Source organism: Otolemur garnettii, unplaced genomic scaffold, assembly GCF_000181295.1.
Source record: "Otolemur garnettii isolate 467f Iridium unplaced genomic scaffold, OtoGar3 scaffold00134, whole genome shotgun sequence".
Lineage (NCBI taxonomy): Eukaryota > Metazoa > Chordata > Mammalia > Primates > Galagidae > Otolemur > Otolemur garnettii.
Genome location: NW_003852529.1, coordinates 4,228,162 through 4,243,625, shown reverse-complemented (window position 1 = coordinate 4,243,625; position 15,464 = coordinate 4,228,162). Strand labels below are relative to the sequence as shown.

Below are 15,464 nucleotides of genomic sequence, written 5' to 3'. Positions count from 1 at the left end.
GGGCAGCCTGAAAGACATTTCTAGGCTCGGCACCTGTGGCTCAAGTGGCTAAGGCGCCAGCCACGTACACCCAAGGTGGCAGGTTCGAATCCAGCCTGGGCCCTCCAAACAATGACAGCTGCAACCAAAAAATAGCTGGGCGTTGTGGCGGGCACCTGTGGTCCCAGCTACTTGGGAGATGGAGGCAGGAGACTTGCTTGAGCCCAGAGTTGGAGGTTGCTGTGAGCTGTGATGCCACAGCACTATACCCAGGGGGACAGCTTGAGGCTCCTGTCTCAAAAAAAAGACATTTCTATTATGAAGCTACTTGGTAGTGTCAATGGGCTACACCCTTGTTCAAATACTCCAGTTTCTGAGTTCATTAAATAAAAAATTTAATTTTAGCCGAAGATGGGGGGAGAATTTAAGGTGGCCTTACTAATAACCTAACCAGGAAAATAAGCTATCTAACAGAAAGAATAAATTCACAGGGGGCACCCGTAGCTCAGAGGCTACAGTGCCAGGCCCAGCCCCATGTAGCAGGGGTGGCAGGTTCGAACCCAGCCTGGGCCTGCTAAACTAAAAAAAAAATAGCCAGGAGTTGTGGCAGGTGCCTGTAGTCCCAGTTATCTAGGAGGCTGAGGCAAGAGGATCACTTGAACCCAAGAGTTTGAGGTTGCTGTGAGCTAAGATGCAACAGCACTCTACAACGGGTGACTTAAGAAAAACTCATAGCACAGCTGCCTTTGTTTTCATTAAACCCCTGTGGCTTAAGAATTCATTTTAACAGCCTTGAAGAACCCCAAGCAGACAATTGGGGCACAAGCTCCTGGCTCCAGCTCTTTGCCTCAGTTCCTGCCAGGAAGATATTATAAGGAATCTAATAAAGTCAGCTTTGTGGGGCGGGGGAGGGAGGGCCAGAACAAAATGAAAAAAGCAAACACAGCTGTTCTGTGACAGCCTGAGGTGTTACAAGGAGACAGGCATTTACATTTAACCTTAAGGTCTCTTTTTAGTCAGGGTTAGGGTGATAGGGAAGTGTCAGAAAAGGAGTAAACACTTGCTCTCTCAGGGAGAAGAGCAGTAGAATACTCAGGGATATTTTACCTTTTACCCAGACAATGGAGATAGGGGAAGGAAACAGAGGTTTTGGAAATTCAGTATGTGGCTCTGGTCTTAATTAAAATCAGTGTGATGGAGTTGAGTCTGTTCTAAGCCCATCAGACTGAAGCAGTCCCAGAGGGTCCATGAGTGTGGAGGGTGCCAGCTCAGGGGGACCCACTGGTTTGGAAGGTGTGGGTAATTTTTTTCCAGGAGAGGGTAATTTCCACTTTCAGTGTGTCTCTTTTTTTGTAGTGAGGGCACAGTCGCAGCAGAGGCCTCTTTCTAGGGCATTTTTTTATTTCTAAAGTTGCAATGGAAGCACAGTTCAGTTCCTGGAGAAGGGTGCAGCCCTGGTATCTTTTTGTCTGAGATGCACAATTTATAGCCGCCTCATCCAACTAGTCCCATTGGTATTTTGTCTTTTAGCCTTGGCATTCCAGTTATACATTCTCTTGCCCTTGGCAGGGTAGCCACATTTGTGACTTTAGAAGGTGGCAGGCCATAGAGCCATTAGCAGTGGCACGATGTGTACATCTTACTGTGACACTTTCCCAAAAATGTTGTTCCCTTCATCATCTGGGTTCTGTGGCCAAAACCCAAGAGACCAGAAGCAGAGACACTCAATACTTTAAAAGCTTAGGCACTAAAGAAGTCTCTGTGATGGGCATCATGCCTCACCCTGCTCATCCTGGTTTAGAAGATGGGGTCTAGTCTAATTCAATCTTAACCTCACGTTGAAGTCCCAAGTGGTAGCCTGAAAGCACTGACTCTGACCTGGGCTTATGGAGACTATCAGACCATCATCCCCAGCTGCAAGTTGCTTGCATCTGTGGCTCACTTACTCAGACACACTTATGGAGCACCTAGTCTGCACACCTCATTCAAGCCGTGGGAGCATCACAGTGAATATGAGAACCAGTGGGCAAGGCAGAAAGCCAAAAACAAATCCTCCCCACCTCGGCTCCTGGGGAAGAGGTCCAGGACATTGAATGGGCATAGGTAGCTGGTTCCTGCCTCCACAGCTCACAGCCCTCTGGAATCCCTGTAGGCCCAACTCAGCCACACAGTCCAAGGACAGCCCTCCAACTCCCATAGAAAGCTTTACACAGAAAATGTTCTGTTGAAAGCTTCAGCGATGGGATGTAGACTCATCAGGAATCCATTAAGTTTCCAATAAGACTGAAATTCACAGAAGCACCTCACATTCTGTTCATCTAGGATATCGCTCAATATCAAATGTGCCCCAAAATACCTGAATCTAAGTTGGGGTCCCAGCATGTCTACCTAAGATGTTTTCAGCAACCAGTCTGTTTATAATATTTTGCAAAGGCATGTCCAACTGCAGTTTATGGAGGGCAGCCATGAGTTTAAAAACAGAACTATCCTTTCCCAGGATAGTTCTCCACCGGAGAAGCATCCTTTGACGCTGTTCCATCACATTTCCTGGATTTTCATCTTCACAGATTTCAATATCATTTTCTTCAAGTCCGATAAACCTCATGAACATCTTCCAGGTACCTTTTGGAATTTCATGTCCAATTTCATAAAAAATTCTATTGGTAGCTAAAAAACAAAACAAAACCAAGAAGAGTTCTTATGTGCTATACAGATAGTTGAAGGTTAATTAGCAGTATAACTATAAATAGTAATGCCGCCAGTCTCCTTCAGACAAGAAACTTTATAGAAAGTGGTTAAATGTATTGGGTAAATTAACAGGTCTTTATCTACAAAAGATGTGACCATTTAGGTTTTTTGTTTTGGGAAACTAGGATTTTAAAAGATATGTTTGAGGGGTAGTATAATCCATGTATAATGGTTCAGAGAAGACTTTGGAGTTGATAGCCAGGAATTCTAATTCCAGCTTCAGCAATGCTCTGATTCTCTGAGCTTCAGTTTTTTTCTTGGAATAAAATGGGCATGAATTCTACTTGCCATGACTGTCATGACATTGCATATAAAAAGTGCTAAGTAAATAGTGGCTGTTATTAACCCTGTGTTTTCTATGCAGAAAAAAAAAAAAAACCATGAAGAGTTTGTTTACATTTCTAGAAAAACTGAGTAGCGACTGCTGTGACTCTGCTGCTTAGGATGTGGGAGGCTCTGTGTGGCTCCAGCTGATCCTGAAGAAGGGACCAGGCCCTAGGATCGGAGACCACATTTGGGCCAGGACCTCCCACAATCTTCACCCTGCCTGCTGCCCATCCATCACTGTGGGACCATGGGTCACCCTGGCCTTCCTGGGAACTGGAAGCTCTGAGGAAAGTCAGGAGACTCCTAGGGGCAGTCAGTCTGTTTCAGGGCAGCCCACTCTGCCTTCCTGCCACTAAGGAGGGCGCTGGCAGGTCAGGACAGCCAGCACTAGAATCTGCAACCGGGGGCAGTGTAACCTCTGGGCTCTTGCTATCTTGTTAAGTCTGCCAAATGGAGGTGCCAGATATGAAAAATTCAAATTCCTTTACCTTCAGTGGACGTATCCTTCAGAAAATACGTTTTTGCATACTCCTAAGGAGGGAAGGAAATAAAATTATTCCTGGAGAAGGAACCTGTCCAGCACCTTAGACAAATTCTACTGTCACAGAACTAGATTTGCTTTGTTGTGTGGTGGCAGGTGGGCCACACAGGAACAGGCTCACCCACAGGAAGCACCCCACTGTGCTCCCACTATAGGTAGTAGAGACTCACAGCCCACCCACATCCTCCAAGTCATACTTTCCTGGGACACTGCCGATGCCCGGGCTGGACACTTTTGTTGTCAGGGCCACCGTAAGTGGCTCTGACTCTCCCTGGACTGGGGGGTCTGCTGGTAACAGATGATGTCTCCTGGGGGTGATCTGCTCTACTCTGGACTTCCACAATACTAATGGAGGGGATACTTGTCCAGATAGATGCATTATGGAAAAGTGTCACTGACTTAAACATGGTTTTCTAGTTAAGAGAAATCTGAGCATGTTCAAGAACAGCCAGAACCTCACAGTCCATTTACTGGGGATGTTCCTGGAGACAAGTCCAAAGGCCAGAATAAGGTCAGGTGCTCCCTCCCTTCACTAAGGGCCTGGAGCCAGACCTGGGGAAAGGAGGGGCGTGTCAAATCCCAGCTCTGCCTACTGACAGCTGACAGCTGCTGGTCCACCTCAGCACCCCTCTCCCTGCCACAGCTGCCTCACCGGTGAAACGAGCGGCGACAATCTCACCCTCACAGCACATTCCCTGCCCCATCAGTGCCTCTTGACAACATAGGCTAGGGTCCTGCCCTCTCTTTCTTATTTGTTTGTCTCAACCACATAAAGAAAGTGTCCAAAAAGTACAGACTGTGTCATTATGGGGAACCATCCCAAGCTTCATTTACCTGCTCCAGAACATTTAGGGGGGCTGTCGCCTTGGTGTGGCCCTGGGACCCAAGGGCAGCAGGACGGGGGTGCAGAGCCAGCTCTGGGGCAGCTGCGCCTCCTTCAGTCACCAGGGCCTGCCTCACAGGGTTCTCTGCCAGGTCCTCGGAGGACCCAGGGCAGGTCTCGGCCTCTGGAGCCACAGCAGAACTCTCTTCACCCAGCAGCACTTCTGTACAGGGGGCTGACTGGTCTCTCACAGCATGCAGGGTGAGCAGGGGTTCATGGGGCCTGCTGTTTCCAGCAGACTAAAGCACAAAAGTCACTTTTGGTGAAAGGAGATGGCAACACAGTCCCCACCCAAGTCACTTTTGGAGAGAGAAATGCCAGGCAGCTGTAAGCCAAGACCATGCAGGCTCAGACAAGACCACCACACCCAGGGAGGCCCCAGCTCTGCTACCAACCCACAGGTTCCGAGACAAGCCTGATGCAGACTGAACTATGGCCTCTAAAAAGCTATGTCCATGTCCTGACCCCTGATACCTATGATCGCAACTTATCTGAAAGCTCCCCCCGCCCCCGTGCCTCAGTTTCCACTCAGTGGTCAAATTGATCCAAATTCCAGTCTTCTGGCTGTAATGAGGGAGGCAAATGCCAGCACATGAATTGGAACTGAGGGCACAGCCCTGGCACCCCACCCACTCCTGCAAGTTTTTTATTTTTTTTTTTGAGACAGAGTTTTATTCTGTCACCCTGGGTAGAGTGCTGTGGTGTCATAGCTCACAACAACCTCAAACTCCTGCACTCCAAAATCCACTTACCTCAGCCTCCTGAGTAGCTGGGACTATAGGTACCTGCCACCAACCCAGCTAGTTTTTCTTTTTTTTTTTTTTTGAGACGGAGCCTCAAGCTATCCCCCTGGGTAGAGTGCCATGGCATCACAGCTCACAGCAACCTCCAACTCCTGGGCTCAAGCGAGTCTCCTGCCTCAGCCTCCCAAGTAGCTGGGACTACAGGCGCCCGCCACAACGCCTGGCCATTTTTTGGTTGCAGCCATCATTGTTGTTTGGCGGGCCCGGGCTGGGGATTCGAACCCGCCACCTTAGGTGTATGTGGCTGGCGCCTTAGCGGCTTGAGCCACAGGCGCCAAGTTTTTCTATTTTTAGTAGATACAGGGTCTCACTTTTACTCTGGTTCTCACTCTTGCTCAGGCTGGTCTCAAACTCCTGAGCTCAAGCAATCCACCAGCCTCGGCCTCCCAGAATGCTAGGAGTACAGGCGTGAGCCACTGAGCCTGGCCCTCTCCTGCAAGTTTTATGACCCTTACTGCCACCAACACCTAAACACTCAGAGCGGGGCTGAGACCATTAGGCATTTCTAGGAAAGATGTGCCCAAACTCCAATGTGATACTTACAGGGCCGCCTGGCTTATATGACTCTTCTGAAAATAAAAACCAAGAGACGTGGAATTAATTCATATTAACTAGATGAATGACTTCTGCAAGAATAACAAAACACTTTGAACTCACACACAGAAAGTGTAAAGTGTACTTACGCTTGATACGCTTGGTGATCCATGAGATACCTAGGAGAACACAGGAGGGGGAGCTCAGCCAGTGCTCTGCCCAATGCCCCACCCCTGCCTTCCCCAGCTACAGCGGCCCCCAGACAGCTCATGCCCAGCTAAGACTCTGGTCTTGCCTCCCAGGGGATGGCTTCCCGCCCACCTCTGAGCACCAAGCTGCCCCCAGTTAGAAAGCAAGGGCCTCACAGAAGTGCCCCATTTCCCAGCTATTGATGAGGTTACTGGTCTGTTTTTCTCTGTATCAATCTAATTCTAATTTACCTTTCTTTTTACAGCAGTAGATGGCTATGCCAATAAGTATAGGGATGACGAGGAAGAACAAATAATACAACTTTCTGTTTCCTAGAAGGAGGCAAAAGAGAGTTCATGGCAGAGCTAAGCACAGCTGTGACATGCTACAGAAAGTCCCCATTCCCTATCACCATCTGTCCAGCCCAAAGCTCAGAGCATGTGGGTGTTACTCAGGTCCTTGGAAGGGATAGAAGGTCTGTCCCCCCAGAATGGCGGCAAGAGGCTCTGCCATCTGGGGTGGTCCCATGTGAGTGCTCCTGGGGAGCAGGAGGCAAAGCCCGGGAGCCAGGGGGTGAGAGGACATGCTGATATAGGCGAAATGCCTATATGCCTCTGGCCAAAAAAGTCGTTTGAGAGAGAGCAGTGAAAAGACTTTGTGCAGGCATACTTGTGAGAAACTGAGGCAGAATCCCATATGGCCGGGTTAGTTGCAGGCCTAACATTACCAAGGCTTTGGCTGGAATAGCATCTCCAGACTGTGTTAAGGTATTAACCTAAGGTTGACTTCATCAGGCCAATAAAAAATCCCTTTGGAAAACTGGCCAGATACCCATCAGTAACCTTTCCTGATCTGTGGTAAGTGATGAAGGTCGCTTGCTGACAGGGCCAGGAATGAAAATGTGCTATGGGACCTCAAGAGAAAAGGAATTTACCCAATGCATAAAGGTATCTAATGGCACAGATGAAACTTGGGCTCATGAAAGGCTTTTGAGAAGATCAGCCTGAGAACTCATTATAAAAGGCTCCAGCAAAAAACCCCTGACTTAAAGCCTATGTGGGAGCAGAGGTTTGCACACAAATTCCTGTATGCCCAAGAAGATTCTCTATTCTTTGCTTAAAGATCTGAAGTAACAGCCTCCAAATGGCAAGGTCAGCAAGGGTAGGTATTCGATCTACCTTGTTCCTCTCTAGCCTCAGGCTTCATCAGATAAGAACAAAGAAGTAATGGCTAACCACATGTTCTCCATTAAGATTGGGTTATATTGATACGGTGATGGTAAAAGATATGTGTTGAGTGGATTATCAGATGTTACATGATGTTTAATTGGATCAACGAGGTTATTGCTGCATTGTGCTCATGTACAAATTCCCTATATAAACCAACTGCAAATAAAGAAGCTCCCCATTTTGCCTGAGCAAGCAGATGGTCACCTTTATTTAAAACACAATTTCAATAAGCGTGCTTATTCTCTGCGACATTGCTTTTCCGTGAGACCCTTACGGCAACATTCTGGCACAGCGAGCAGGGTCTTAGGCATAGGCCCTAACACCAACATGCTGACCTGGTAGAAGCAGAGCCTGGCCGCTGTGGCCCAAGGGACAGGGCAGGCCAACTGTGGGGAGACACCTGGTGAGACCACTGGCTGGCTGTTTTCACCCCTGGCAGAATTGCTGCAAAGCCAGAACCAGAACACACAGATACACAGAGAGGTGGGGACGGGCCATCTAGGGGCGTGGATACTCAGCAGCACCCAGGTTATCCCCATGAGCAACAGAAGCCCTGTGTTCACACAATGCCATCAATTTAAAGGCTTTTCTTTATTTTCAGGTTAGACCCATTTTTTTTTTTTTGTATTAATAGATCCTTTAGAAGTGTTAAAGTGTTAACATGTTATTCTTTTTTTTTTTTTTGAGACGGAGCCTCAAGCTATCCCCCTGGGTAGAGTGCCATGGCATCACGCTCACAGCAACCTCCAATTCCTGGGCTCAAGTGAGTCTCCTGCCTCAGCCTCCCAAGTAGCTGGGACTACAGGCGCCCACCACAACACCTGGCCATTTTTTGGTTGCAGCCGTCATTGTTGTTTGGCGGGCCCGGGCTGGGGATTCGAACCCGCCACCTTAGGTGTATGTGGCTGGCGCCTTAGCCGCTTGAGCCACAGGCGCCTAGCCTTAACATGTTATTCTAATTAAATTTTTTTGGTGTGGAAATGATGAGCTGATTCTGAAATGTAAACTGACAAGCGAAAGTCCCACAGCAGTCCAGACCACGCTGCGGAAGGCAGACAAGGTAGCCCCAGCCCAAGTCCCACACTTATATGGACGCTGGGTTTGTGACAAGGTGATGCTGAGAACATGGAAAGGACGGGCCTCTCTCCTCCCACGTGGTGTGGGACCATTTGCATAAACATGCAAGGGAACCATAATAGGTCCAGCTCCTTCCTCACACCTTGCAGAAAACCAATTCCAGGTTCACTGAAAAATGAAGTGAGAAAAGCAACAAGATAAAGCTTTAGGCCCACAAGGGATGCAAAGAACAGCACAGGAAAGTGGTGACAAGTCTCACACTAAAAGTGAGACCTCTGGTCCATCAGGGGACACCCTAGGTTAGGAAAAACACCCTGCAGGGTAGGGTGGGGTAAGCTCTTTGCAGTATAGAGGGCTTATATCCCAAGTTTATAAATCAGGACCAACTTTTATAAATAGTTGTTAAGAATGAGAAAGAAAGAAAAACCCCAAACAATCCAACATAAAAATGGGCAAGTATCTCACACAGGTGTGGTTAACACAAGGGGACCAAGCTGCTGGCACCACTTCTGCCCTGGGCACGGCCCTCCTCAAGTCACGTCTGAGAGCCTATGAGGGTAGGGGCCTTGACAGCATGGGGCTTATAGGAAAGAACAGGAGGAAACAGGAAGAGTGGCTGAGGTCGATACTGCTGTCATAGCCCCTTCACACCTCACGTGCCAAGCTCCATCCTGGCATGGGGAGCAGGCAGAAGGCAGCACAGGGAGCAGGAGGCTGAACTCGGGGAAGGATGGGGCAGCCGCTGTTCATCCTCAAGGATTCTGTGTGTTCACTGAAGGCAGGGCCCACTGGCCAAATCTGTCCCACTGCCTGTTTTTGTAAGTAAAGTTTTACTGCCACACAGCCAAACACATTCATTTGCTTACTGTCTCTGGTTGTTTCTACTAAGGAGGCAGACATGACAAGTGATAACCATGTAGCCTGCAAACTTAACATCCACAACCTACCAGAAAAGGTTTGCTCAGCTGATTAAAGAGACAGAATCAGCCCCTTACCTGACTCTGGATCAGCCTCAGGCTCAGGCTCGGCACATACTGTGTTTGCTGTGGCATTACATGGCCAGAGGACTTTACTGCCCTCAGGACACCTGAAAGGAAACCCTGAGAGTTAACCTCTGTGACCCAGGCTAAACTCAGAGTATCTTCATCAGCACCCACAGGCAGGGTTAGGAGGGACAAGCTTTGGTCCCAAGACAGCCCTGCCACATTCTGGGCAATCAGTGCCTGGCATTTCCCAGGCTATGCGACCCAACTTGGTCTAATGGAAGTGAAGCTCAACAGTCCTCTGTGGCATCTGGGGGAAAAACTTCTCCTCCCTTTTCTCAGAGGAGCACTTAGCAATGAGGACTGGCTCTGCCAAAGCCACACCTCTGCCAAGAGGGAAGTCAGCCCAGGGATAACACCGACCAGAGAAGGGGAAAGGCCTGCAAGTATAGAGATGCTGGTGCCTTGATCCAAGCAGACCTGAAGGCAGCCCTTATTCTGGACTTACCAAGTGCATATAAGTCAACAGTTGTGTTTAACAGGAGCTATCCCCAAGGGGGCTTTATCACTTTAAGTGTCTCCACAGAATGTCTTCCTATGATTCACACCTACCTGGGACCTCAGAGTGTCACCTTATTTGGAAATACAGTCTTTGTAGATATAGTTAAGATGAAGTCACGCTGGAGGAAGGTAGGCCCTGAGCCCATGACTGGTGTCTGTCTATGAAGGTATTTGGACACAGAGAGAATGCCAAGTGAAGACAGAGAAGCCCAGACAGGGAGGAGAAGGCACTGAAGGTGAGGCAGAGACTGGAGAGATGCGTGATGAGCCAAGGCTGCCAGCCACCACCAGAAGCTGGAAGAGGAGAGGGAAGACCCTTCCCTAGAGCCTTCGGAGGGAGTGAGGCCTTGCCGACACCTTTGATTTCAGATGTCTGGTCCACAGGACTGTGAAAGAATAAATTTATGTTGTTTTTTAAGTCATCCAGTTTGTGATCATTTGTTATGGCAGCTGCAGTGTCACTAATAAAGTGACAGTAACTGTCATTCTGCTCTGGACACAAGGTCCTACCATTCTCTGCCTTGAGCTCTCTCCCCTCAGAACCTTCTAAGGCTTCCTCTCCCTTGGGCCTCTTCTCCAGTGCTGCCACCTCAGGAGACTGTTCCTGACCCGAGTCTACAAGAGCTCCCATGGCCCTCATCCCCCCACTGCTGCCCCCTCTCCCCACCTGCAATACCACCCGCAGGCCACAGCAGGGCACTGTGATCAGTCATTGTAGGAATGAGCAAATGAGCACTGGTTCCAGGCAGGTGCCAGGTGGAGACATCCAGGCGACCTGTGTGATTCAGTCTTCAGGATACCTCTGTGGGGCAGGTGCTACCCTGTTAGCCCATGTTACTGATGGGGAAACAGAGGTTGGGGGGATTCATGGAAGCGACCCAAAGGCAAACAAATATGAGTGGAAGAGTGGGGACCCAAGTCCATCCCCTGCCCCCACCCCTCACCTCCTACAGCGGAAGCAGCTCTCCACGCAGTCTGCAGAGTCGCAGAAGCGGCCCGATTTACACTGGCACTGCCGGTCACTGGTTGGGGAGCACTCAGCCACCATCTCCTGGTCTGTCAAAGAGGAAAGGCTGAGGGTCAGAAACCAGGGGATGTACCATAAGCGACGTAGCTCTCAATCCTGGGTGCAGTCCTCCCTTATAGGTCTGTAAGCACAGGGGCCGTGAAAGGTGATGGCCGGACCTGCTTCCTTGCAATCGAGGGTGTCTGTGAAGAGGCTCATGGGTACCCCTGTAAGCCAGGCTGGGGGAGGCATAGAGCCAGCCTCTCAGAAACAGCCCCAAATCATTCCTTTCATCTTGTTTTTCCCCCAAAGGGGAAAGACTACAACTACCACGTGTTCTGTCTGAACAAAACATCAGATGGGGAAAAGTGGGCAGTGGACACACCTTGCAATCCTGCCTGCTTACACCTCCCAGTCACACTGATAGCCACTCTCCCAGCAGCCTGTTCACACTCATACCCACACACCCGTGTGCCACACGACACAATGGAGTCACGGCACCCCACCCACCAAACGTCTGGGATGGCAATGTGTAAACTCTAGGGTGAAGAGCTTCACAAAGCAGATGCCACACTTTCTCCTCTAACACATTTAAAAAACTACACGTGGCTTGGCGCCTATAGCTCCGCAGCTAGGAGCTGGCGGGTTCGAATCCAGTGCGGGCCTGCCACCAAAATGACAACTACAACCAAAAAACAGCTGGGCATTGTGGTGGGCTTCTGTAGTCCCAGCTACTTGGGAGGCTGAGGCAAGAGAATCACTTAAGCCCAGGAGTTTGAGGTTGCGGTGAGCTGTGATGCCAGGGCACTCTACCCAGGGTGACATAGTGAGACTCTGTCTCAAAAAGCAACAACACTAAGAGAGATAAAAACAAAGTGGGACCTCACACCTGTATCCCACCCAAGGCACGAGTCAGCCTTCATCCTCTCTCAAACTGCACTGCCCTCCTGAGGGTCCTTCACTGGGTGTGTAGGGCAGGACGTGCTTCTGAGTGGACAGAGGTACCATGCTGGGCACGGCCTTCTATGGCCCCGTGTTGTCTCATTGTCGCAGGGACCTCGTCTGCTCTCGCTGCTATGACATGTACCACAATGGAGTTCTCTGTCTAAGAGCATTTGGGGTGATTCTGGGCAACCATACATGGCCATGAACTTTTCCAATTTAGGTGGAGCATGGAAGAGGTGAGTGGGAGTTTAGGAACATTTTCAGTTTTGCTGATTAAGCCAGAAAGGTTTCCCAGAGTAGCTGTATTGATCCCCACTTCTCCAGTTTGAATCTCCACTGCTGTCACAGACACTTGGTGTAACACCTTAAATCCCTCACCCTGGTAGAAACGAAATAGTGTATCCTTTTGCTCCCACATTTTTGTATGTTTTTTACCATTTATGTTTCGTCTTTGAAATATCTATGTCTCTCCCCGTTAAAATTTTTCCAAACCTTTTTTATTATCGATTAGTAAGCATCTTTTTAATGCTTTGGATACTGACTTGGTTAAATTATAAGTATCATGGCGTTAGTTTCCACGTTTGGGTGTCTTTTAATAAACAAAGCTTATAATTTTAAAGTGGTCACATTTATTAATCTTACCTATGGTTTGTGGGTTTTTTTTTTTTTTTTAGAGACAGTCTCACTTTATTGCCCTTGGTAGAGTGCTGTGGCATCACAGCTCACAGCAACCTCCAACTCCTGGGCTTAGGTGATTCTCTTGCCTCAGCCTCCTGAGTAGCTGGGACTACAGGCGCCTGCCACAACGCCCGGCTATTTTTTTGTTGTAGTTTGGCTGGGGCAGGGTTCAAACCCGCCACCCTTGGTATATGGGGCTGGCGCCTTACCCACTGAGCCACAGGAGCCGCCCAATATCACACTCTCTTAATTGTCTCTTATATAAAGTGTTGCTGTTATCAGGGAGGCCAGCGTGCTATCTCTTTTATTCTTCGGCAGCATTCTGAGAGAGGTTAGTTTATCAAGTTTCAGAAAATTCCTGCTGTAATTTTCATTAGGAATGCACTGAATGTAAGGACCATTCCACAGAGAAGTGCCATCTTTTAAACAGGGAGTCGTCCCATCTACGAGCTTTCTATATCTCCCTACATATTTAGATCTTCTTAAATGCAGTCTGTTCATATAAACATCTTACACATCCTTTGCTAGATTTATATATTCTGAAGCATCCTGTTCCTCTTTTTTGCTAATTGTAAATAATATCTTTTAAAAAACTACATTTTCAAAAAACAATTTGCTGCTGGTATATAGACATTTATATGAACTTTTATACATTAATTTTGTACATGATCATTTTGGTAAATAGTCTTAAAAATCCTAATGATTTGTACGGCAAGGCGTGGTGGCTCATGACTACAATTCTAGTACTTTGGGAGGCCAAGGCAGGAAAATAACATAAGGCCAGGAGTTCTAGATCAGCCTGGTCAGCACAGAAAGATCCCATCTCTACAAAAAGTTTAACAATCAGCCAGGTGTCATGGCAGGCACCTGTGGTCTCAGCTACTTGGGAGGCAGGAGGAGCTCCTGAAGCCAGGAGTCTGAGGTTGCTGTGAGCTATGACCCCACAGCCCTCCAGCCTGGGAGACAGAGTGAGACTGTCTCAAAAAAAAAAAAAAAAAGAAAAGAAAAATTCTAATAATGTGTAGATTGATTCTTTAACCACATACATGCATCATCATGAGAAAAGCAAAAACCCTAACCAACTGTTCGCCTCAAAACCCAACACTCAGGGAGACTGAGACAGCTCCAACTCTGGATGTGTCTGTAGCAACTTCCTGAAGAGAGATTCCAACCAGGCAGTTGAGGGCGTGTTTTAAAACTCAGTAGACAGTGGTGGCTATGTACTTACCTTCCCGGCACTGATTACACTTGTCACACGAAAGCCGGTCACTGGCGTGGGCCATGAAGGTGTTGGGCTCACAAGGACTGCACTTGCTAAGGCTGTTGTTCACAATGCAATGTTTGCTGACATAGTGACCTTTGGGAGAGGTGGGACAGTGGTGAGGGAAGACCAGGTCTATGACAAGATCTCTGCCACAGACCTGTGCTGCCAACCCCCCGTGTAGCATCATCCCTCAGCCTTCAACGTCAAGACTGATGCCCAGCTACATTTCCCATGCCGAACTTAACCCACACATGTTCCAGGAACTGTGGACCTGAGTCACCTCCTGGCTTTTCCTGAGTCCTGCAGCACCTATAAGCAGACGTTTCCCAGCTACACGCTGAGCCTACCCGAATGCTGGCAGGTCCCTGTTCACCGTCCCCACCTGCACTCTCCCAGGGTCCGACTTAATAGAGAATGGCTGAATGCATGACCCAGGACGCAGAGCGCCCCGTGCTCATGTCTCAAGGGCTTCAGCAGAGCCATAGTCAAGGCGGCCGAGCCATCAGGGCCTCCTGGGGAGAGGCCTAACCACCCACTCCCACTACAACTTGAAGGTTTCCTGTCAGGGAAATGATGTCGTGTTATAAGCAGTCCCAGATTACTAACAAGATTTGGTTCTGCAGGTTTGTTCTTAAGTTGAATTTGTATATAAGCAGGAACAGGTACATTTACTTATTACCTGCAATAGCCCCTGTTCTAAGTGCAAGTTATGTTTATAACTCAGAGACTGCCTACAATCCCCGAAATGTTTGCCTACAATTCCCAAAATCTTTGTACAGCTGTGTATGTGTACAAATGTGCTGCAGATGTGGACATACAGGTGTGTAAAGATGCATGCACGTAGTGATGAGTGCAGGTGGGAGTTGAGGAGCAATACACAGGTGTGTGCACATACAGTTGTTGTGTGCAGAAGTATATGGCGGGGGGGGGGGCGTGAATGGTCAACATGAGGTCGTTTGGTCCCTGAACCAGGAGCCCCATGGAGGCATAGGCTATGGACAAATGTGGGGTGTTGTGTGTGTGTACACGTGTGCAGGCCTGTGCAGGGGTAGTGGTGAGCAGCTTAAGTACCACCGTGTCCTCTGGGCAGTTCCCAGGAAGGCCCAGGTACTAACAGCAGTGAAGAGCCACCAGGTGCTGACAGGTGGAGAGGGTGGAGCTCTGGCTCCTCACTTGCTTTAGGGGGCAAACTCCGGCCTCAGAACACCCTCAGGAGGATGAATCAAGCTGCCTGCTCACTAGGAACCTCCTGACCCCAGCCACACCTGAGGTCTTCCCCAAGGAAGGGCAGGTGGGAGCCTCCAGCCTGGCCCTGTGCCCCCTACTTCTGTCCTCTGAGCCCCATGGAACACAGCCTGTCCACCTCAGAGCAGGCACTGGTCCCCTCTCTGTTCACCTAGGTGTTCCCTACACCCCAGGGACAGAGGTAGGGTGGAAGGGTGATCACAGGGGGCTCCTAAGGAGAGACCCAGCCACCCCTAATCCACCACATTCTCCCCATGCAGGAGTTTCCAATTATGCTCCAAATAAGGATCTGCAGCCTCCTTTCTCCAAGGTTGGAAGGTCAGCTCAGAAGGCTCTGGAAGTTGTCCTGGAACTCACCTGTGGGGCAGAGTTTGCAGCAGAGGTTCCCAAGTTGGTACATATTTAGGCCACATAGGTGGTCAGGGTCACCTTCAATGAGAAATGGGAGACAGGCATTATTATTTTTTTTTTT

General features: G+C 48.9%; 1 protein-coding gene and 1 non-coding gene across 3 annotated transcripts in view; one reads left to right on the top strand and one right to left on the bottom strand.

Annotated features, from left to right (window-relative positions):
- Nucleotides 1–1,362: 1,362 nt before the first annotated feature.
- Nucleotides 1,363–15,464, bottom strand: part of LOC105887836 (tumor necrosis factor receptor superfamily member 10B-like) — an 18,492-nt gene continuing 4,390 nt past the window's right edge. The window contains exons 2-11 of one of the 2 annotated variants that reach the window (XM_023518346.1): nt 15,350–15,421; nt 13,712–13,879; nt 10,799–10,910; nt 9,306–9,397; nt 6,256–6,336; nt 5,965–5,994; nt 5,825–5,850; nt 4,430–4,717; nt 3,543–3,585; nt 1,363–2,646 (exon numbers count right to left, since the gene is read on the bottom strand). In XM_023518346.1, coding sequence (XP_023374114.1) covers nt 2,342–2,646; nt 3,543–3,585; nt 4,430–4,717; nt 5,825–5,850; nt 5,965–5,994; nt 6,256–6,336; nt 9,306–9,397; nt 10,799–10,910; nt 13,712–13,879; nt 15,350–15,421 — 1,217 coding nt within the window. In that variant the 3' untranslated portion in view covers nt 1,363–2,341. The remainder of the gene's footprint in view (nt 2,647–3,542; nt 3,586–4,429; nt 4,718–5,824; nt 5,851–5,964; nt 5,995–6,255; nt 6,337–9,305; nt 9,398–10,798; nt 10,911–13,711; nt 13,880–15,349; nt 15,422–15,464) is intronic. The other variant, XM_012810439.2, reaches the window with a different exon arrangement.
- LOC111727969 lies at nt 2,623–2,757 on the top strand. Its single transcript, XR_002775391.1, has one exon. It is a non-coding gene; the product is annotated as a small nucleolar RNA SNORA19 (small nucleolar RNA).